Source organism: Oncorhynchus kisutch, linkage group LG28 (genome assembly GCF_002021735.2).
Source record: "Oncorhynchus kisutch isolate 150728-3 linkage group LG28, Okis_V2, whole genome shotgun sequence".
Taxonomy (NCBI): Eukaryota; Metazoa; Chordata; class Actinopteri; order Salmoniformes; family Salmonidae; genus Oncorhynchus; species Oncorhynchus kisutch.
In genome coordinates, this window is record NC_034201.2 from 18,465,663 (window position 1) to 18,488,546 (window position 22,884).

Here is a 22,884-nt window from a genome sequence, read left to right on the forward strand (position 1 = left end):
CTCTGCTGTTTTCAACCAAGATCTCAGCGATCACTGCCTCATTGCCTGCATCCGTATGGGTCAGCGGTTAAACAACCTCCACTCATCACTGTCAAACGCTCCCTGAAACACTTCGGCAGGCAGTCCTTTCTAATCGACCTTGGCCAGGGTATCCTGGAAGGACATTGACCTCAACCCGTCAGTAGAGGATGCCTGGTTATTTTATTTAAATGCCTCCCTCACCATCTTAAATAAGCATGCCCCATTCAAGAATGTAGAACCAGGAACAGGTATAGCCCCTGGTTCTCTCCAGACCTGACTGCCCTTAACCAACACAAAAACATCCTATGGCGTTCTGCATTAGCATCAAACAGCCCCCGTGATAGGCAACTTTTCAGGGAAGCAAGAAACCAATACACACAGGCAGTTAGAAAAGCCAAGGCTAGCTTTTTCAAGCAGAAATTTGCTTCCTGCAACACAAACTCAAAAAAGTTCTGTGACACTGTAAAGTCCTTGGAGAATAAGAACACCTCCTCCCAGCTGCCCACTGCACTGAGGATAGGAAACACTATCACTACCAATAAATCCACTATAATTGAGAATTTCAATAAGCATTTTTCTACGGCTGGCCATGCTTTCCACCTGGCTACCCCTACCCCGGTCAACAGCACTGCACCTCCCACAGCAACTCGCCCAAGCCTTCCCCATTTATCCTTTTCCCAAATCCAGTCAGCTGATGTTCTGAAAGAGCTGCAAAATCTGGACCCCTACAAATCAGCCCGGGCTAGACAATCTGGACCCTTTCTTTCTAAAATTATCTGCCGAAATTGTTGCAACCCCTATTACTACCTTGTTCAACCTCTCTTTCTGAGATTCCCAAAGATTGGAAAGCAGCTGCGGTCATCCCCCTCTTCAAAGGGGGGGGGACACTCTTGACCCAAACTGCTACAGACCTACAGTATATCTATCCTACCCTGCCTTTCTAAGGTCTTCTAAAGCCAATTCAACAAACAGATTACCGACCATTTTGAATCCCACCATACCTCTCCGCTATGCAATCTGGTTTCAGACGAGCTTCAATGCCTTACAACACTCCTTCCGTGGCCTACAATTGCTCTTAAATACAAGTAAAACTAAATGCATGCTCTTCAACCGATCGCTGCCTGCACCTGCCCGCCCGTCCAACATCACTACTCTGGACGGTTCTGTCTTAGAATATGTGGACAACTACAAATACCTAGGTGTCTGGTTAGACTGTAAACTCTTCTTCCAGACTCACATCAAACATCTCCAATCCAAAGTTAAATCTAGAATTGGCTTCCTATTTAGCAACAAAGCCTCCTTCACTCATGCTGCCAAACATACCCTTGTAAAACTGACCATCCTACCGATCCTCGACTTTGGCGACGTCATTTAAAATAGCCTCAAATACCCTACTCAATAAATTGGATGCAGTCTATCACAGTGCCATCCGTTTTTGTCACCAAAGCCCCATACTACCCACCACTGCGACCTGTAAGCTCTCGTTGGCTGGCCTTCGCTTCATACTCGTCGCCAAACCCACTGGCTCCAGGTTATCTACAAGACCCTGCTAGGTAAAGTCCCCCCTTATCTCACTTCGCTGGTCACCATAGCAGCACCCACCTGTAGCACGTGCTCCAGCAGGTATATCTCTCTAGTCACCCCCGAAAACCAATTCTTACTTTGGCCGCCTCGCCTTCCAGTTCTCTGCTGCCAATGACTGGAACGAACTGCAAAAATCTCTGAAACTGGAAACACTTATCCCCTCACTAGCTTTAAGCACCAGCTGTCAGAGCAGCTCACAGATTACTGCACCTGTACATAGCCCATCTATAATTTAGCCCAAACAACTACCTCTCCCCCTACTGTATTTATTAATTTTGCTCCTTTGCACCCCCATTATTTCTATCTCTACTTTGCACATTCTTCCACTGCAAATATACCATTCCAGTGTTTATTTTATTTATTATTATTTTATTTTTTTACTTGCTATATTGTATTTACTTTGCCACCATGGCCTTTTTTTACCTTTACCTCCCTTATCTCACCTCATTTGCTCACATCGACGAGACGGCCTACAGGGAGGAGGTGAGGGCCCTCGGAGTGTGGTGTCAGGAAAATAACCTCACACTCAACGTCAACAAACTAAGGAGATGATTGTGGACTTCAGGAAACAGCAGAGGGAACACCCCCCTATCCACATCGATGGAAAAGTAGTGGAGAGGGTAGCAAGTTTTAAGTTCCTCGGCATACACATCACAGACAAACTGAATTAGTCCACTCACACAGACAGCATCGTGAAGAAGGCGCAGCAGCGCCTCTTCAACCTCAGGAGGCTGAAGAAATTCGGCTTGTCACCAAAAGCACTCACAAACTTCTACAGATGCACAATCGAGAGCATCCTGGCGGGCTGTATCACCGCCTGGTATGGCAACTGCACCGCCTCAACTGTAAGGCTCTCCAGAGGGTAGTGAGGTCTGCACAACGCATCACCGGGGGCAAACTACCTGCCCTCCAGGACACCTACACCACCCGATGCTACAGGAAGGCCATAAAGATCATCAAGGACATCAACCACCCGAGCCACTGCCTGTTCACCCCGCTGTCATCCAGAAGGCGAGGTCAGTACAGGTGCATCAAAGCTGGGACCGAGAGACTGAAAAACAGCTTCTATCTCAAGGCCATCAGACTGTTAAACAGCCACCACTAACATTGAGTGGCTGCTGCCAACACACTGTCAATGACACTGACTCAACTCCAGCCACTTTAATAATGGGAATTGATGGGAAATTATGTAAATATCTCACTAGCCACTTTAAACAATGCTACCTTATATAATGTTACTTACCCTACATTATTCATCTCATATGCATACGTATATACTGTACTCTATATCATCGACTGCATCCTTATGTAATACATGTATCACTAGCCATTTTAACTATGCCACTTTGTTTACATACTCATCTCATATGTTATAACTGTACTCGATATCATCTACTGTATTTATTTTATTTATTTTACCTTTATTTAACCAGGTAGGCAAGTTGAGAACAAGTTCTCATTTACAATTGCGACCTTATCTTGCCTATGCTGCTCTGTACCATCACTCATTCATATATCCTTAAGTACATATTCTTTATCCCCTTACACTGTGTATAAGACAGTAGTTTTTTGGAATTGTTAGTTAGATTACTTGTTCGTTATTACTGCATTGTCGGAACTAGAAGCACAAGCATTTCGCTACACTCGCATTAACATCTGCTAACCATGTGTATGTGACAAATAAATTTGATTTGTATATAGACTCATTTTTCTACTGTATTATTGTATTATGTTTGTTTTACTCCATGTGTAACTCTGTGTTGTTGACTATACGTTTATGTGTAACTCTGTGTTGTTGTTCGTGTTGCACTGCTATGCTTTATCTTGGCCAGGTCGCAATTGTAAATGAGAACTTGTTCTCAACTTGCCTACCTGGTTAAATAAAGGTGAAATGAATAAATAAATGAAACTTTTTATGAATTAAAAACAACTATTGAAAACCTTTTGCTCCTGAATGTCATGTTTAAGACTGCCGGGATTTAAAATCTTGCAATATTCAAATAATATTTAGTGCAATTGTACATAATGGAGTATATGGAAAATTAACATCAAAGAAAGAATAAAGAAAATGAATATGCAGGTGAGTTAAAAAGAGGGACTTTACATCAAATCTCCTTATAGTGTGGATATTCATTTATTAATTGCGACATGTACAACACCATTTCCCCCCCCATGTTTTATTTAAATCATTTTAAAAATAAACTAGACTTTTAAGTATCACTTTTTTATGTCAGCAATTAGACATTGTTCTTAGCTAGTAACCCCCTACCACCCTATTCTTTCACAATAGCTGACCTTATTTTATCCGCAGTTTTGAGTTGCTCTGTCCAACTCCGTGGTGGATAACACCCACTCTTCGTTCATGTAATGGGCTGTAAGGCACAAGTATCCTGTCAAGTGTAATTGGGCCATTGTATTTACCCAAGTTCGGAACCACCCGCCTGCTGATTTTTTTGCCCAATGCAGGACTAGTGCGAGAGAGAGCTCGGACAGAAATATTCACAACCCCATTCATTTACAAAAGGATAGTTTAATAGCTTGGTTAGGTGTGAAAAATCCCAAAATGTGTGCCGGTTTAGACTACCCACAGACGCTGCGGTCAGTCAGAGTTGATTCCTATCAGCACTATGCTTCTGTACCTGCTTCTGTTGCCTATCTATGTGTTTGTTTAATATCATACTGCAACCGCAAAATGTGGGATAAAGCAATTTCACAAATCCGTGTGTTTTTAAATGTTGCTATGCTGTAATAAAGCATTAGAACAGACTCTGGTATTACTTTATTTAGTGTTGTTTACACTGTTCCAAACGGGCAGAAAAAGTATATAGTAATATACCAGGTTCCTGTTTGTCATGTAACAGTATCTCTTGTGCTTTTGACAATGACGAAATACCCTTTTCTGCAACTCTACGCCCTCACAAAATGGCATGGCCCCCCTAAACTGGGTGTGCCCCACCTTGGCCACACCATTCAAAAACATTTTGGACATGCTACTGTTGTTATTAGTTACATGTTACACATTCAATCTCAAGAAGAAAAAACACTTGAATTTCTGTAAAACTTCAGAAGATGAATCAGAAGATGTTCAAAGAGAAACACAGCTGCAGATAGAGTGATGACAGGGCTGTTGATTCAGAGGGGCGTAAGAAGTTGCCTGTAATGTGTGTTTGTGTTACAGACTGTATGTGTCACGCCCTGGCCTTAGTTATCTTTGTTTCTTTATTATTTTGGTTAGGCCAGGGTATGACATGGGTGATGTATGGCTTTTGTCTCATCTAGGGTGTTTGTACTGTCTAGGTTTTTTTTGTAGATTTATGTAGTTGTGTTCATTCAGGTGTTTATATAAGTCTATGGTTGCCTAGATTGGTTCCCAATCAGAGGCAGGTGTTTATCGTTGTCTCTGATTGGGAACCATATTTAGGCAGCCATGTTCTTTGGGTATTTTGTGGGTGATTGTTTCCTGTGTCAGTGTTTGTGCCACACGGGACTGTTTCGTTGCCAGTTCACTTTATTATTTTGTATATGTGTTCATGTTCAGTTTTTCTTATTAAAAACCATGGACACCTACCACGCTGCATTTTGGTCCGATCCTTTTTCACCTCTTCAGAGGAAGAGGAGGAAATCTGCCGTGACAGAATCACCCACCAAAACAGTACCAAGCAGCGTGGTGACAGGCAGCGGCAGGTGGAGCAGCGCAATCAGGACTATTGGACTTGGGAGGAGATACAGGATGGAGATGGACACTGGACGCAGCCGGGGGAATATCGCCGCCCCAAGGCAGAGCTGGAGGCAGCCAAAGCGGAGAGGCGGTGGTTTGAAGAGGAAGCACGGAAGCAGGGCTGGAAGCCCGAGTGTCAGCCCCATGTTATGTTGTGGAGCGCACGGTGTCCCCAGTGCGGGTGCATAGCCCGGTGCGGTACATACCAGCTCCTCGTATTGGCCGGGCTAGAGTGGGCATCGAGCCAGGTGCCATGAAGCTGGCTCTACGCATCTGGTCTCAAGTGCGTCTCCTTGGGCCGGCGTACATGGCATCAGCCTTACGCATGGTGTCCCCGGTTCGCCTACACAGCCCAGTGCGGGCAATTCCACCTCACCGCACTGGCAGGGCGACCGGGAGCATTAAACCAGGTAAGGTTGGGCAGGCTCGGTGCTCAAGAGCTCCAGTGCGCCTGCACGGTCCGGTCTATCCAGTGCCACCTCCACGCACCAGCCTTCCGGTGGCAGCCCCCCGCACCAGGCTTCCTGTGCGTGTCCAGAGCCCAGTACTCCCTGTTCCTCCCTCCCGCACTCGCCCTGAGGTGCTTGTCCTCCGCCCAGTACTACCTGCGCCGGCACCACGCACCAGGCCTACAGTGCGCCTCGCCTGTCCAGCGCCGCTAGAGCCTCCCTCCTCTCCAGCGCCGCTAGAGTCTCCTGCCTGTCCAGAGCCACTAGAGTCTCCCGCCTGTCCAGAGCCGCTAGAGTCTCCCGCCTGTCCAGAGCCGCTAGAGTCTCCCGCCTCTCCAGAGCCGCCAGTCTGCAAGGAGCCGCCAGAGCCTCCAGTCTGCCAGGATCAGCCAGAGCCGCCAGTCTGCCAGGATCAGCTAGAGCCGCCAGTCTGCCAGGATCAGCCAGGATCCGCCAGTCTGCCAGGATTCGCCAGTATGCCAGGATCCGCCAGTCTGCCAGGATCCACCAGAGCCGCCAGTCTGCCAGGATCCGCCAGAGCCGCAGTCTGCCAGGATCCGCCAGAGCCGCCAGTCTGCCAGGATCCGCCAGAGCCGCCAGTCTGCCAGGATCCGCCAGAGCCGCCAGAGCCGCCAGGATCCGCCAGAGCCACCAGTCTGCCAGGATCCGCCAGAGCCACCAGTCTGCCAGGATCCGCCAGAGCCGCCAGTCTGCCAGGATCCGCCAGAGCCACCAGTCTGCCAGGATCCGCCAGAGCCGGCTGTCTGCCAGAATCCGCCAGTCTGCCAGGATCCGCCAGAGCCGCCAGTCTGCCAGGATCCACCAGAACCGCCAGTCAGCCTGGATCCGCCAGTCAGCCAGGATCTGCCAGTCAGCCAGAGCCGCCAGGATCCGCCAGAGCCGCCAGTCTGCCAGGATCCGCCAGTCTGCCAGGATCCGCCAGAGCCGCCAGTCAGCCTGGATCCGCCAGTCAGCCAGGATCCGCCAGAGCCGCCAGTCTGCCAGGATCCGCCAGAGCCGCCAGAGCCGCCAGGATCCGCCAGAGCCACCAGTCTGCCAGGATCCGCCAGAGCCGCCAGTCTGCCAGGATCCGCCAGAGCCGCCAGTCTGCCAGGATCCACCAGAACCGCCAGTCAGCCTGGATCCGCCAGTCAGCCAGGATCTGCCAGTCAGCCAGAGCCGCCAGGATCCGCCAGAGCCGCCAGTCTGCCAGGATCCGCCAGTCTGCCAGGATCCGCCAGAGCCGCCAGTCAGCCTGGATCCGCCAGTCAGCCAGGATCCGCCAGAGCCGCCAGTCAGCCAGGATCCGCCCCTCAGTCCGGAGCTGCCCCTCAGTCCAGTGGGGCCATTTAGTAGGGTTGACAATCCTAGGTTGGCGGCGAGGGTCGCGTTCCTAGGATGCCACAAAAGCGGACTAAGACTATGGTGGAGTGGGGTCCACGTCCCGCGCCAGAGCCGCCACCGTGGACAGACGCCCACCCAGACCCTCCCTTATGGGTTTAGGTGTGCGGCCGGGAGTCCGCACCTTTGGGGGGGGGGGGGGGGTCACGCCCTGTCACGCCCTGGCCTTAGTTATCTTTGTTTTCTTTATTATTTTGGTTAGGCCAGGGTGTGACATGGGTGATGTATGGTTTGGTTATGGTTGCCTAGATTGGTTCTCAATCAGAGGCAGGTGTTTATCGTTGTCTCTGATTGGGAACCATATTTAGGCAGCCATGTTCTTTGGGTATTTTGTGGGTGATTGTTTCCTGTGTCAGTGTTTGTGCCACACGGGACTGTTTCGTTGCCAGTTCACTTTATTATTTTGTATGTGTTCATGTTCAGTTTTTTCTTATTACAAACCATGGACACTTACCACGCTGCATATTGGTCCGATCCTTGTTTCACCTCTTCAGAGGAAGAGGAGGAAATCTGCCTTAACAGTATGTTTGTTTGTGTAACTCTGTTTTGTTGTCGCACTGCTTTGCTTTATCTTGACCAGGTCCCAGTTGTAAATGAGAACTTGTTCTCAACTGGCCTACCTGGTTAAATAAAAAATGTAAACATTTTTATAAAAAGTTGCTTTATTATATAAGGTGTGGCAGCTGGTTTGAACTTGACTAGGATTGGCTCGCTCCATAACATAAGTACCCTGTGGGACCCAAGACAAGACAAGCATTCAGTAAATTATGCTTCATTCATATTTTTCATTTTCTCTGGTGTAGGGTTATACTGGAGCAAATGGTTGTGGCTTTTCCTGTACATGATTATCAAATGAATAATGAATGGTTAGGGACAATTACACAGTGGGCAGATTATGATAGACCTGTCATGTGGACCTGCACTGACATGCTGTTCTCTTTACTTGCTCATAGATGGTGGATTCTCCGATGGTCCCTAATGTGATCATACGTAGCCTAATAGATGATGCCTAATAGATGAACAGTTCTCTACATACTTAAGATACATGTTATATTATTGAATGTTAAATTGTGATACTTTTACAGGCACTAAGCCTATTTCTTCACAAAATAAATATCCATCATAGTGTATTGTAATAAACTCACCTCTACAATTTGTTCTCGGTAGATGTCTGATTCTTCCAAACTATTTACACGGACCCTCTGGATATTCTGCAAATATACAGGTGACACCATCTGCTGCATAACCTGAGGGGCCTGGTTGACCAGCACATACTGCATCTGCTGCTGCTGACTCGCCTGCTGAACTGGCATTAGGTAGCGCACGGTATCGTAGCCATTACCGATGCCATACTGTACCGGAGCAGACGAAACACTCATAGTTCTGTAACCGTCGATGTATTGGCCCGGCGATAGAACTGTGGTGGCTGGGTCCGACGAGACGCTGACGGTCCTGTATGACGTGGAGGTATTCTGAATAGACATCTTGCTGCGAGTGCGAAGAATAAATTCCACCCAGGTTGAAACTTTGGCTAGATAATGAGTGCGCGCGTGCGAACGTCTATCACTAAAATATTGTAGCAGAGTAAACTAACTAGGTCCAGTCTCTGAAATACTGAACTTTGAGAACTGTGAAGGTGTTTTGTGTTGTACTACTACGCAACGAAAGCATTGGGGGCGGAGATCTATGCAAATGTCCTCCTGTCATACCTCGTTGTTCTCAAATCACAGGGAATGTAGCCTACCTGAAATCTAGGCAAATGAACGTTCAGTTCGCCTCAACGTTTACTACGTTTCATGACGGTTTGTAGGCCTACCTAACGACGTTTTCCCAAACCGGTGTACACCATTCTTCAACATCCTTGAATACATTCTCCCCCGTTTGGTAGGTGTGCTGAGGAGTCACCAGCTAAAATTACAAACTCGTGCAGCACACCATATGGTAAGCTAAATAAGTGCCTTCTGGGCCACCATAATCACGTTTTTCCAACTGGTCGTTCAGTAGTTTTCGTTGAATTAACGATGCACACCGTTGTTGTTTCTGAAAGCAACCCAAGCCACTTAGATACACTATAAAATGAATTGGTCAACTGTATAATAGTACTCTAACATTAATTCATACACATACTAGTTTTGACCAACACAATAAATAGGTCACTGTATGGGTATTAATATGATTTATTCCAGCTGGTTCCAGGTATTAACCTGTATGCTACTACCGCCAATTTTTGGAAATCTGTCTCTCTATAGAATATAATGCATATGTCAATCAATACTTTGAGCTGCGATAGGGTTAGACCATTGTTTTTGTGCACATTCTAATAAAGATGTAATTTCCTTCTCACTTGATTACTCAACTGTCCACCCTGGTGTTGGGTGCTTAAAAATAAATACAATTCATTTTATTTGGGAATGTACATTTAATCAAGTTATTTATACAAAGTCAAATCAAATCTTTCACTGAAAATAGTTTACACAATTAACCAACTAAACACTCAATTGACTAAACAAGCAAAATATTTGATTGCAAATACAGTTTTAAATAAACAGACATTTGACCAAAGTGCAAATGACCAGGTAATGACAGGCTGAAATATTTGATAGAGACCAAACAGTGTTTCAGCCAGCTGAGTCACACAGCAGTAGAGAATACAACCATGAAAAACAGAAATAAATAAGATAGTCGTCAAAATAGAACCATACAGCAAGGCAAGTCTAAGCAGTCAAAAAGGTAACAACATTGTACTGTCATTGTCAATTCTCAAATTCCAATATAATGATAGAAAACAATCCTTATTTGAAAATGGATTCTAAATCTTGAATTAGATATTCAAATCACTCCCTGAATTGACTCAACTGAAAATTATCACCCAAGCATGTATTAATATATATCAAACTATTAATCAATTTGTGGTTGACAGCAAAATGCAGCTGGAGCCAATGAAAACAATAATTGTCCAATAAATCATAAAAAACAGCAGCAATGTTGTTCCTAAGCTAGACATGCTCACATACTGTAAGTAAAAGCATGCATTAAGCCCTGCCAAGTGTTTAAACAGGAATGAGAGAAAAAGTACATAATATACTCTGCATTGCTGAGTAAAGGGGCAACAGGTTCAAGACTTCAACAACGTGTTTTGTTAAGTTCATATGGGAAAACATGATCATGCAATAAATAAATAAAAATCTAAAATAGATAATGCTTTGGAAAGAAATTCAATAAAAAAGTTACTCGTAAAGTACTTTCGGATTCTCTGTGGGGAAAAAAGTGTGTTACATCATTTTAAAGACACAGATAAAAGCTAAAAAGCTTGACTGCTCAGTAATGCATGACTGCTGAAACAACACATTAAGCAACAAAACTAGTAATTCTAATAAAAATCAACATGGCCATGGGACATGGGCAGAGGTGCAGAATCAGGCATCATATAAATTAGAAACATGATCATGAAAGTAAAGTATAAGGCCTGAGTAAGAATGTAACAGTACAGTTATCCTGATACTTTGGCAACTGACCTACTCAGACGGTGCTTTGCAACAGTGGTTCAATAAAGTACAGAACATGCACACTTTGGCACAACAGCCCCCATATCCTAGTCCATTCAGGGCTTTACTCAAAGCTCAAAATAAAAATTCAAAACAGATTCTCTAAAGTAACTATGTACAAGTTAGACATGCCTGTCAAAATACAGTATCCAACTGTACATGTGTGTATCTCTCTGTACATACATTTACATAATGTACACTGAACAAAAATATAAACGCAACATGTAACGTGTTGGTCCCATGTTTCATGAGCTGAAATAAAAGATCCCAGAAATGTTCCATACGCACAAAAAGCTTATTTCTCTCATATTTTGTACACAAATTTGTTTACATCCCTGTTAGTGAGCATGTTATCCTATGTCAAGATAATCCATCCACCTGACAGGTGTGGCATATCAAGATGCTGATTAAACAGCATTATCATTACACAGATGCACCTTGTGCTGGGGCCAATAAAATGTGCACTTGTGTCACACACCACAATGCTACAGATGTCTCAAGTTGAGGGAGCGTGCAATTGGCATGCTGACATCAGGAATATCCATGAGAGCTGTTGCCAGATAATTTAATATTAATTTCTCTACCATAAGCCTCCTCCATCACTTTAGAGACTCATTCTGATTGGCTGGGCCTGGCTCCCCAGTAAGTCACCCTGGCTCCCAAGTGGGTGGGCCTATGCCCTCTCAGGCCCACCCATGGCTGCGCCACTGCCCTGTCATGTGAAATCCATATATTAGGGCAATTATTTATTTATTTTAATTGACTGATTTCCATACAGTTGAAGTCAGAAGTTTACATACACCTTAGCCAAATACATTTAAACTCAGTTTTCACAATTCCTGACATTTAATCCTAGTAAATATTCCCTGTTTTAGGTCAGTTAGGATCACCACTTTATTTAGAAGAATGTGAAATGTCAGAATAATAGTAGAGAGAATGATTTATTTCAGCTTTTATTTATTTCATCACATTCCCATTGGGTCAGAAGTTTACATGCACTCAATTAGTATTTGGTAGCATCGCCTTTAAATTGTTTAACTTAGGTCAAACATTTCGGGTAGCCTTCCACAAGCTCCCCACAATAAGTTGAGTGAATTTTGGCCCATTCCTCCTGACAGAGCTGGTGTAACTGAGTCAGGTTTGTAGGCCTCCTAACTCACAAACGCTTTATCAGTTCTGCCCACACATTTTCTAAAGGATTGAGGTCAGGGCTTTGTCATGGCCACTCCAATACCTTGACTTTGTTGTCCTCAAGTCATTTATCCACAACTTTGGAAGTATGCTTGGGGTCATTGTCTGTTTGGAAGACACATTTGCGACCAAGCTTTAACTTTAGAAATTGCTTGCAAGGATGAACCAGACTTGTGGAGGTCTACAATTATTTTTCTGAGGTTTTGGCTGATTTATTTGGATTTTCCTATGATGTCAAGCAAAGAGGCAGAGTTTGAAGGTAGGCCTTGAAAGGCCTTGAAAGACATCCACAGGTACACCTCCAATTGACTCAAATGATGTCAATTAGCCTATCAGAAGCTTCTAAAGCCATGACATCATTTTCTGGAATTTTCCAAGCTGTTTAAAGGCACAGTCAACTTAGTGTATGTAAACTTCTGACCCACTGGAATTGTGATAGTGAAATAATCTGTCTGTAAACAATTGTTGGAAAGATGACTTGTGTCATGCACAAAGTAGATGTCCTAACCGACTTGCCAAAACTACAGTTTGTTAACAAGAAATTTGTGGAGTGGTTGAAAAACGAGTTTTCATGACTCCAACCTGAGTGTGTGTACTTCCAACTTCAACTGTATATGAACTGTACCTCAGCAAACTCTTTGAAATTGTTGCATGTTGTGTTCATATTTTTGTTCAGTATACTTTCATGGGAATCACCATGACAACCAGGCAGGTCCCAGAAAGTGTTTTCATTCCTGTGCATGTTTAGTGTTCCAGACAACAGCAGACACCTCTACTTCACACAAAAGGGTTGTGGTGAAATGTACAGAAAGCAAAGTCACTCTCCGGGTACCCAATAGTGGCTTTGGTTCAACATTGGACTAAATTCCCATCGCATCTTACTAAACATACATATAGTCTCCCCACATTAAAAAAATACTAGTTTACTATAGAATACTGCAGTACTTACTATAGAATTCTGTAGTAAACTATAGTATACGATACTACACTGCAGTGTACCTTAATCATTTGTAATACTTAATATAGAATATTTTAGTATAATGTAAAATACTATAGTAAATACTACAGTATACTATAGACCACAAAAACACTGCACTAAATATTACAGTAATGTCAGCAAAACTACAGTAAAGGCAGCAAAAACACTACAATGTATTTTAACCATAGTATAGTATTTTTTCATGTGGGTCACCGTTGTCCTGAGTTCCTCTAACAGACTAAACAGCACCTACTGTGACCATTACTTACCCAGGTAAGTCATTGAGAATAAATTGTCTGACAATAACAACCCGGTTAACATGCCATGCATCACATCCTCCTCTAGCTAGCCCTGCCCAAAACATTGAAGACATTATTTAAACGTCAGATCAAACAGGCAAAACCCCAATCCTATACATTTAACAGCCATGGTCTTTTCTTGCACATCCCATGCAGTATAGAGATGTGTTTAAAAAACTAGTCAGACACAATCAGAGGCCTATTCCACATCCCTAAAAAAGCTCAAGTAGATCTCCAGTTACTGTTCCGCCTAGGATAGTCCTCCTCCTTTTCCCACAAGCTCACTTTAAAATGGTAACAAGCTGGCAGTCAGAGTACCTAGCTAATACCTTATGGTCCAAACAGGCTTCCGTCCTCAGCTACAATCCTAAGCTTTAGCTGCCAGGAGTGGCATCAAGGATGGTTGATGAGTATGAGGAAGTGTTTAAAAAATAAATAAAAAAACATTAAAAGTTGTATAAAAAAATAATAAATATTATTATATTTAACTTAGATGAGCATGCACATACAGATTGTGTGACGAGGGAGGGATTGTGAATTAAATGAAGACAAAGGGCTGGGGTGTTTCCCGCGCTCTGATACACTCTGGTCCGACGGAGTGTCCACTCCCTGTTCAACTATAAGGGGAGTTTCTTCAGCTGTTCAAACGTGATGAAGAACTAAAGAGCTCTAGTTAAGGACAATACATGGTGGCAGCCCTGAAGCACAATCATGACATTGTCTGTGCCCATACAAAAATCAAATACTTATAAGACTTAACTAAATAAAATGTTTGTATGGTATTATACAATATCACTGTAAATATAACAAGGTTCCTCCTTGCATATTTTGCTTCAGTGTAAGAATTTGGCACCCTCTACTGGTAGCCAAGGAGAAAGGGGACAGGAGTGCCATAACACAAGCTGTACACCTGACAACAGTTCTCCGTTCCACTGCTGTTCTCTCTGAACCTCTGAGAAACAATAGGGTGATAGAATTAGAACATGCTCCAGTTCCCAAAGGGAGATTAGCTCAAAAACAAACTGACAACTTGTCCTGCAATGCTGAAGTCCACCTACTTTTACCAGGCATGGTTCTTGGATGTCTAAAATACTCAATATGAACTGATGCAAAACTGAACTGACCTAATAGAATGCAGAGAGACAGAGTTCAGATGACTCCGTTATTTGGATAATAGTGCTGGCAACACAGTGTGTTTGAACTTTGATTCCAGTGATGGAAAGGATACAATGATGTTCCATGGCCCCAGACGCAGCCAGTTGGGCCAGAAGCCCTTGTAGAGGGCAAAGAATCCTTCGTTCTTCCAGGTCTGCATCAATCCGTCCAGCGTGCCTTTATACATGGGGTTCCCAGACAGCACTCGCTGGTTCATCATACGCGTCCGCACCACATCCACTGGGTTGGAGGCTAGAGCCCCCGCCAGGCCACACGTAAAACTGGAACTGCAGGCAGAGAGACCGATGTGGGAGAAGCCAGAGGTTCAGGTGTATAATATACACACTCACTGTTAGGTTTTCAATTATCTTTCTCAGAGAATATGACGGTACATTAGGAATAACAAAAATGATATATTTATATGCATTTTACAATATTAATGTCTAAACTCACATAAAGTGTGTGAGTATGGTGTCTCCCATAGTGCCAGACTTGATGAGGTGCTTCTTAGTGATGTCATAGACAGGAAGCTCCACTCCCACTACGATGGCTGCCCGCTGAGCTGTAGGGATGACGCCCTGAGGATGACAACAGTATAAATACAACAACCCGACAGTACCAGTCACTCAACGGTCTTCAGACGGCCAAAAATAAATAAACTCACTGGTCACAATCTTACAAAACAACAAAACTCTTCCATGAAAATAAAAAACACAAAAAAATCTTGATGACAGATCAGAGCCACTGCTTGATAGTTTGTGACCGAGGGGGCACCACTCACCCTCCACAGGCCACGGGTTCCCTCTGTCTGGTAGATGTTTATGAAGTTGGACATCATGCTGCCTTGTAAAAGACTGCCCTGGGCCTGCATGCGGATCTGAACACAATATAGAAAATCAGGGCCTGCGTTCAGCAGGGCAAAACGCTGTGAGACGTTCAGATTATGAGATGCCTCAAACATGCCTCTCTGACACAAAAAGGAGTCACGTCAGTTCTATTCATGACATTACTATCTGCAATGTCCAGTATCTAGATCTTTCTGCAATCTACACGTTTTCACCTTGACAACATCAGTGGGGTTGGCCAGAGAGGAGGACAGGACTCCAGACACCACTCCACAGAACACATTGATCACCATAGTCTCATCTGTCAGGGAAAAGAACGGACAGCCGGTTACTCCTCCACATCAAACACACACAAAGACAGAGAGAAATTCTAGAGGTAGGTACAGTGTAAAACAAGTGGCTATAATTCTGAACAAGAGACTTTCAAATGATCATTTAGAGGGGAACATGAAATCTAAAAGGTCGACAAACATGCAGTAATCAACTCCAGACAGAAAGTCATGAGAATTAGAAAGCATACAGAGAGCCATTAACCTATTCATTACAGCATAATAAGTCAAAGAATGACTACTAACTAGAACCCTCTGCAATTTGGATTTGTCACCATTCAAAACATACTACTGTAATATTGTTCTTGTATTGAAATTGCACCCTGCCCCTCTTACAGCACACAGTTTGAAATGGAATGGGGACTATGATTTATTTATTAGTGATTATGACAGTTTGGGTTAAGACAAGAAACAATTATCATTATAAGTCACCAGGTAAACAAAACAAATCTACAGTGGAAGTAAGAGAGACAGAGGAGAAGGAAAGAAATGATGGATTTAGTTTAGATCAATAGTTAGAGTGAAACCTTGATCAATGTGACCAAGAGTTAGTGTGGTCCTGGTGCCGTTCATTATGGCAGGAGAACGGGCACTGGATCCCCCCGCCCAACCACCACACCAGGCAAACCACAGCCTGTACCAAAAATAAGCATTCAAAACACATTCGCACAACCTGGCAGAGTGAGGCATACAGAGTGAAGAAGCACAACAGCAGCAGAGGAGAGGTCTTCTCTTCACAACACAATCACAGATAACGCAGTCCCCATTCCAGTGATTAATTTGAGCCGGATCCTGCCGGAACAGGATCCGGCACCTCTCCGTTTTAGACTATTTCTTTCCAGAACTTATTTGGCCGGATCCAGTACCTCTCGTGGCATGAAAAATAATTGTAACTTTTTGCAATATAAAAATGTTCAAAGAATAACTGCTGTCTGTTCAGAAAGAAATTAAATAATTCAGAATAGCCTACTATACAGTGAGAAGCCCTATAACTTTGCCACATAGGACCAATAGCAACTTAAAAAAATATTGCCTAGCTGTCTGTCGATTGTGTGTAGCCTAATAACAAGGCATAGCCTGATCAGGAACGCACGGCAAATCTGACAGTGAATAGCATGCATACAAATAAGGGCTTTCCAAAAACATTTCATATACAATTGCGGAATAACACAGGTTGGAAAGTAAATGGCTCCTGCTGAACAGAGAAGACTAATCTGTCTGCTGTAGACTACCAAAACATCTGATCAACTTCCAAATAGTGTTTTACAAAGTAGTATAACAGACACAGGGTTTAGGCTTTTGGCACGAACACATTGGCCATCACCGGCAAGTGAGCTGCACATCATTGGGTGAGCATGGAAAATCCTTAAGTCTCAGATAAATCAGTGTGTCAACCCCTCTACTAACTAGGTAATCTCTTCTCAAACTCCATTTGGTTCCATTTCTCTGTCTACTGCAGGTTCAAATAATCCTGTAATTGTTTGTGCAGTAAATACTCAGTCTCTCAGTAGAGATTGCTTCCTGTGATATGGGAATACATGTTGGCGCCGGTTAATGTAATGCAAACCTATTAATAGACAACTGATGAGATTTGTTCCCTGTTGCAATGGAGGCTCCCAGTCTCCTGTTTATATTGGGCATTAGTGACGGCAGTTAGGCACTCTCGGTCTGTGTTTTCAGACATCTGCGTCAATGCAGGCTGTCCAGACAGGTATTTAACATGTTTTCCCAAACTGTTATTTTTGCTGATGACAGTATGAGAAAACGCCCTATAAGCTCTACTGGAAAGCCTAGAGACATAACAAAAAACACTGATCTTCAGAAGAAGCAACGCAATGGCCCATTTCAAAATTACAGGCTTTATTTAAACCCCTGTTGATTGTTTGTGTGTGCAAATTAACAGTATGGTGAAGTCACAAGTACTGACTGCTGTCCCCTCTACCCTTTCAGGTTGGCCAGCTAACCTCTTCCCTCCAAACTCATGGCTGTAAAAGGGTGACTTTATTGTCCTGCCCTGGTATGACTGTTGTTAAGGTCAGTCCGTTACATGAATTTGACTGGGACACGCAGTTCAGTACTCATACAAAAGGGTCGCCAGATTTCATGTGTATGTCGGAGATCCTTGACATTATAAACAACTGAAGTTAAATCATTCTGAGGGCAAAAGTAGATGCCACAAGATACGGCCAAACCTCACGTGTGACCCACAACCACCACCCCACACAGTCACTCTCTCATTACAACTGACTTCTTGTCATTGATGATGCTTCCATATTTATGCCCGGTTTTTATACAACATGCTAAAAGTCTATACAGTTGTAGAAGGCACCAGGCAAACAGAAGAGAGTACCTTATTACAAAATCATGCCATTGCCTATGACAGCACTAATGTATGCAATGCATTGTTGCTTACATCAGCTGTCAGGTGTCATAGATGGATGTTTAGGGCAAAAATAATAATTTAAAAAAATGAAAGAGCAAACAGAGAAAATGATGCGAGATAGAAAGCAGTGGGGAGTCATAACCCACCTTCCGGATGGGTCACAAATAACCTCTTGAGTGTGTTGTAGGTCCCGATCTTGATGGTCCCATAGGAGGCTTGCCTCAGGAGAGCTGGGGAGATCCTGCACAGAGAAAGACAGGAGTCATTTCGGGGAGTGTCAATTTTATGAACAGGTGAAGAGCTTTTTGCCTAACGTTCACACCCCATTACTTTTCCATCAGGACTGTCAAGACATTGGCAGACATTTGTATTTTGCCTCGGAAGCTTGGTTCCCTGCAACTCTCTTGTAAAAAGAGTTAACGACTATTGCTGTTATCACATTGGTCACTCCGATCTCAGATTGTTTCTAGACTAATAGGTATTTCAAAGGCTGTCCCCTGATCAAAACCACAGCCAAGAAGAGCATTTCCCCCCCAGGGACAGCACCTGCCCACTTTCCCTGTAAAAAGTCACGCTCTCACATACAAGACCAGACTCCATTTCAGTAGCTCAGAGGTCAATAGTTGAGAATGAGAGAAGGTTCTATTAGAGTGGCTTGAGGTTAATGGATAGTGGAGCAGGTTTATAAGAATAGTGGAGCCGGTTTATATGGTAATGATCTATAACTAAGAAGAAAAATATTCTGTTCAATTGCATGTTCTACAATGGTAGAAACGAGTCTCTTGGACACAGTGTATGCTTGCAAATTAAACATTTGTTGAAAAGTGCACCTGTTAGATTTAGATTTTCATATCGTCATACCGTCCTTCTCTCATACCGGGATATATGCGGTATATGCGGCTTAGTACACAAGGGGGCATTATGAAATGTAGCTGGCTATATTCTTTCTATTGTAAACATTAGAAATATGATTGCCATGCATTGTTTACTGCAAAAAAATACATTGCTTTTTCATTGTAAGCTAATTTAGGCCTATGTACGAGGCTGCCAGCCAAATAGCCCTTCTATTGTCATCTGATGAAAACTAAGCTATTGTCTGCCGAATGTGTTACACTAATACGTTTTCTGTGAAGAAAAACTACATTTGCACATCCCTGATCATGCAACTGTTTTTTTTTTCAATAAAAAACACGCCCCGTCAATACACAGCTGGACTCACCAGCTCCCTCTTTCTCACGTTATGCTATTTACATACAAACACGTGACTGTCAACTGTTCTGGGGAACCACGTCAAGCTCCATAATGTAAAATAATGTGACAGGTAAAATGAAGATTGCGATTTGATTTATGTCCTAAAGTACTGCACAAGTTGATTGCAGGTATGTACTTAAAACGAAGCTACAACTATTAAATCTCTTGACAAAATTTGCCCCGGGCAAAAGGGAAACCCTTAATGTCAATCCCTGCCCAAACGGGAATATGTTCTACTATAGCACACCATATCAAATAGTGTAATATGTTGTCTTTTCCCCCCCATGTGTATAGGCTAACATGTGTAAACCATATTATTTTTGGTCACCCAGAGTACAGTGCCTTGATGCCCTCCTCCTTGCCGATCTTAAACAGGGCGTGGAACATGCCCCGGTAGCGCACCTCCATGTACTGGGACTGGCCCTGCACCTGCAGCCGCGTCTTAGTCAGGTCTATGGGGAACGTACCTGAGGGGAGAACAACCAACAACATCATGACAACATTGTTTAGTTCAGAGATCACTGGTAGTATTTAAATGAAATGACAAAGTGACCCCTCAGTAACTAAGATCAGGTAATAGTATCTCACTGCAATGAGGTGGACTAACAATGCAGTGAATGCAATGCAAATCAATGTGATTGCTTTCAGCAAGTAGGTGTTGCATTGTTTAGCTTTTTTCTAAGGAGGTGTAATATAATTTATGTTAGTTTATCTAAGAGGTTACACAAGAAAATATAGAATTGCTTGGGGTTGTACACAATTGCGTCTCTGTAGATCTACTCCAATGGAGCACCATCATTAATAATTGTATGTAGCATCCATAATACAGGGCCATCGCCATCAGTCAAGAAGAAAGACTGCTGCAAATCTCTGAGTGCTTCTCAATGCAGCTAAACATGAGTCTTAAATATGTGTGGGAATAGAATAATGAAAAAAATGCATGATTAAAATAAATTAGTCTGAACAGGTTTTGGTGCATCACGTACCGAATTCTGCGACAATCGAAGCCATCCCTCCGTAGATGAACGGTTTCCAGTTCAGGTTGGCCATTTCGGTGGTGGCCGCTTCTACCTGATCGAGCCCCGCTAAAAACAACAGGCCACCGAGATACAAATAAATAAACTGTTGTAATCGTACATCATCTAACATTGTGCTACCTGATCTAATTACTCTACAATATCTCATAAAATCAGCGTCACAGAATATTGCACCGGAAAGGATACCCTCTTGTCAAATATTCATGAAAGAGCCATCGCAAATGTTGGGAATTTCTATTGGCTGCAATTTAAGTCGATCGAATTTTATAGCATTTCAATTGGCTTTAGTTGCTACATTCCCCGCCCGCACCACTGTGTAATGTTAACGTGAGTGACAGCAATGTCGTTCAGTATTTTCACCCCGAGATGACCCAATGTCATGTTATTATCTGATTATTACGCTAGCACCAGTTAACACTTAAAAAATATAGAGGTGAGTCCCCGTCATCTGAAATGTCAGTCAACTCAACGGAATTTTGTGAAACTGTTGGCCTGAGCCTGCCGGCAGCGCCGCATGTTAGCATTATTCAAACAAACAAACAACCAGCTAGCTAGCTAGCTACCGTTAACAGTTCTATAAATAATTAGAAAACCCTCAACAAAGCGCAGAACCATATAATGACACCTACCTGTAATGTGAATAAAAGTCGTGCTCTGTTATTTTATTTTGGATCTCATATCTTCGACGTCAAGTGGGTTAACTCAATAAAATTAAAAACATCACAAAAGTTATCTGGCTACGTAGCTTTCCATTTCTTGTGCACTTGCGCCGAAACAGGAACTGAGGCACCGGAAGTTTCTTCTTTTCGGTGGGGGTTATCGGCAGTTGGCATCTAACGTTACGGTGCATTCCCGCCGCTTACTGTATTGGAGTGTGAGCCAGAGACAGGGAGAAACTAAATCCTACCTGCCAGCCCCGTTTCTCTTAAAAAAAGATCACAACTACAGGAGGTTGGTGGCACCTTAATTGGGGAGAACAGGCTCGTGGTAATGACTGGAGTAGAATTAGTGGAATTCCATTTGCTCCTTTCCCGCCATTATTATGAGTTGTCTTCCTCTGCAGCCTCCACTGAATCTACTCAATATACTCTTTAAACTAATTTACTGTATCCCCTTCTCTCTCATACTAGATCTCAGCCAATATCTTTCCCTCTCATATTGCCCACACTGTATACATGCTCCACTGCCTTTGTTTCCTGGCCATAATCACACTTTCCTGTTGGATGCTTTCCTATCACATTCAAAGTCTTATTCAACCGGCTGTGTCCCACACTTAATCTTGTAACAATAGCCTCCTCTCTTCTGCCCCTTCCTGACTTTCCTCTGTACTTGAAATAAATGCCTGCCCTTAGTATCTGCACCATCACTGTCCATATCAAGCTTGTTGCCTCTGCCTTGCTCATTGAAACTACAACATCAACATCCCCACTACTAAGTGCTTGTTTAGTCAGTACATCAACTTGCCACACCACATTCCTGCATTACAAATGCTGACCCAGTACGTCCTGCCCATGGATCTTTTGACCTGTGTAAATTATCTGTGTAAATGGCCACAAAATCCTGATACACAGTATCCAGACGTCTATTAAACAAACCAGACGGATCAACACCATCCCTATCTTTCCGTAGGCTCTCCAACACTTCTAGATCAACTACTGGAGGCGGGAGTAGCCATGGTGGATTTACCAGAATAGCTACCGTTGGACTAAACTCCCTTCCTTACAGTCTCATCTCCCTCGCCTGGGTACTACCCACCCACCCAAAGCTTGTGTTGTGTCCTCTCTCATGTTCCCAACATGCCTATAAAGGATGAGACACCCCATGTCACTGTATGTAGGTTGACCCAATAATTAATGGCCAGTTACTGTATCATAATCTGCAAAGGCAAATCCCCCATCTCAACATGTAGTGCAGACACTGGGGAGATCCAAAACACCCCACTACATATTCTGGGTCCTTTCCCCTGTATGACATCTAGCCTTTTCAATGAGGTCCGGGCTGTTGAACAATACACTATACTGCCATAGTCTATTACAGACAGTGATGGGAAAAGTACCCGATTATCATACTTGAGTAAAAGTAAAGATACCTTAATAGAACCTCTTAGCGATTCCTTCACCCCCATTCCCCCTCGGTTCCCGTTAACGGGATTGATTTGACAACATCCAGTGAAATTGCAGCACACCAAATTCAAAAACACAAATACTCATAATGGGAATTCATTAAACATACAAGTGTTATACATCAAAATACAGCTTAACTTCTTGTTAATCCAGCCACAGTGTAAGATTTCAAAAAGGCTTTACGGCAAAAGCAGACCATGCGATTATCTGAGGACAGCACCCCGCATACAAACACATGAAAATCAGATTTCAACCAGGCAGGTGCTACACAAAAATCAGAAATAACGATATAATTCATGCCTTACCTTTGAAGATCTTCTTCTGTTGGCACTCCAAAATGTCCCAGAAACATCACAAGTGGTCCTTTTGTTCGATAAATTCCTTCATTATATCCGCAAAATGTCAATTCATTTGGTGCGTTTGATTCAGAAATACACCGGTTCCAACTCGCCTACAAAGTATCTAATAAGTTACCTGTAAACTTGGTCCAAACATTTCAAACAACGATCCTAATCCTAAAAATGTATGGAGTAAAAAGTACATTATTTTCTTTAAGAATGTAGTGAGGTACAAG

The 22,884-nt window shown here is 43.3% G+C and overlaps 1 protein-coding gene across 2 annotated transcripts; it reads right to left on the reverse strand.

The window, feature by feature from the left end:
• Positions 1-9,572: 9,572 nt before the first annotated feature.
• Positions 9,573-21,133, reverse strand: LOC109873433 (brain mitochondrial carrier protein 1-like). 2 transcript variants are annotated; one of them, XM_020465084.2, is made up of 9 exons: positions 20,817-21,133; positions 20,137-20,235; positions 19,479-19,617; positions 18,046-18,140; positions 15,403-15,488; positions 15,124-15,219; positions 14,796-14,920; positions 14,416-14,629; positions 9,573-13,846 (listed from the first exon to the last, which is right to left on the reverse strand). In XM_020465084.2, exons 2-9 carry the CDS (start codon positions 20,198-20,200, stop codon positions 13,805-13,807), a joined length of 861 nt encoding a protein of 286 aa, XP_020320673.1. In that variant the 5' UTR covers positions 20,201-20,235; positions 20,817-21,133; the 3' UTR covers positions 9,573-13,804. The 2 variants fall into 2 exon arrangements, with proteins under 2 accessions (XP_020320673.1, XP_031663870.1); XM_031808010.1 differs by lacking the exon at positions 20,817-21,133 and having other exon boundaries at positions 20,137-20,438.
• Positions 21,134-22,884: the final 1,751 nt, after the last annotated feature.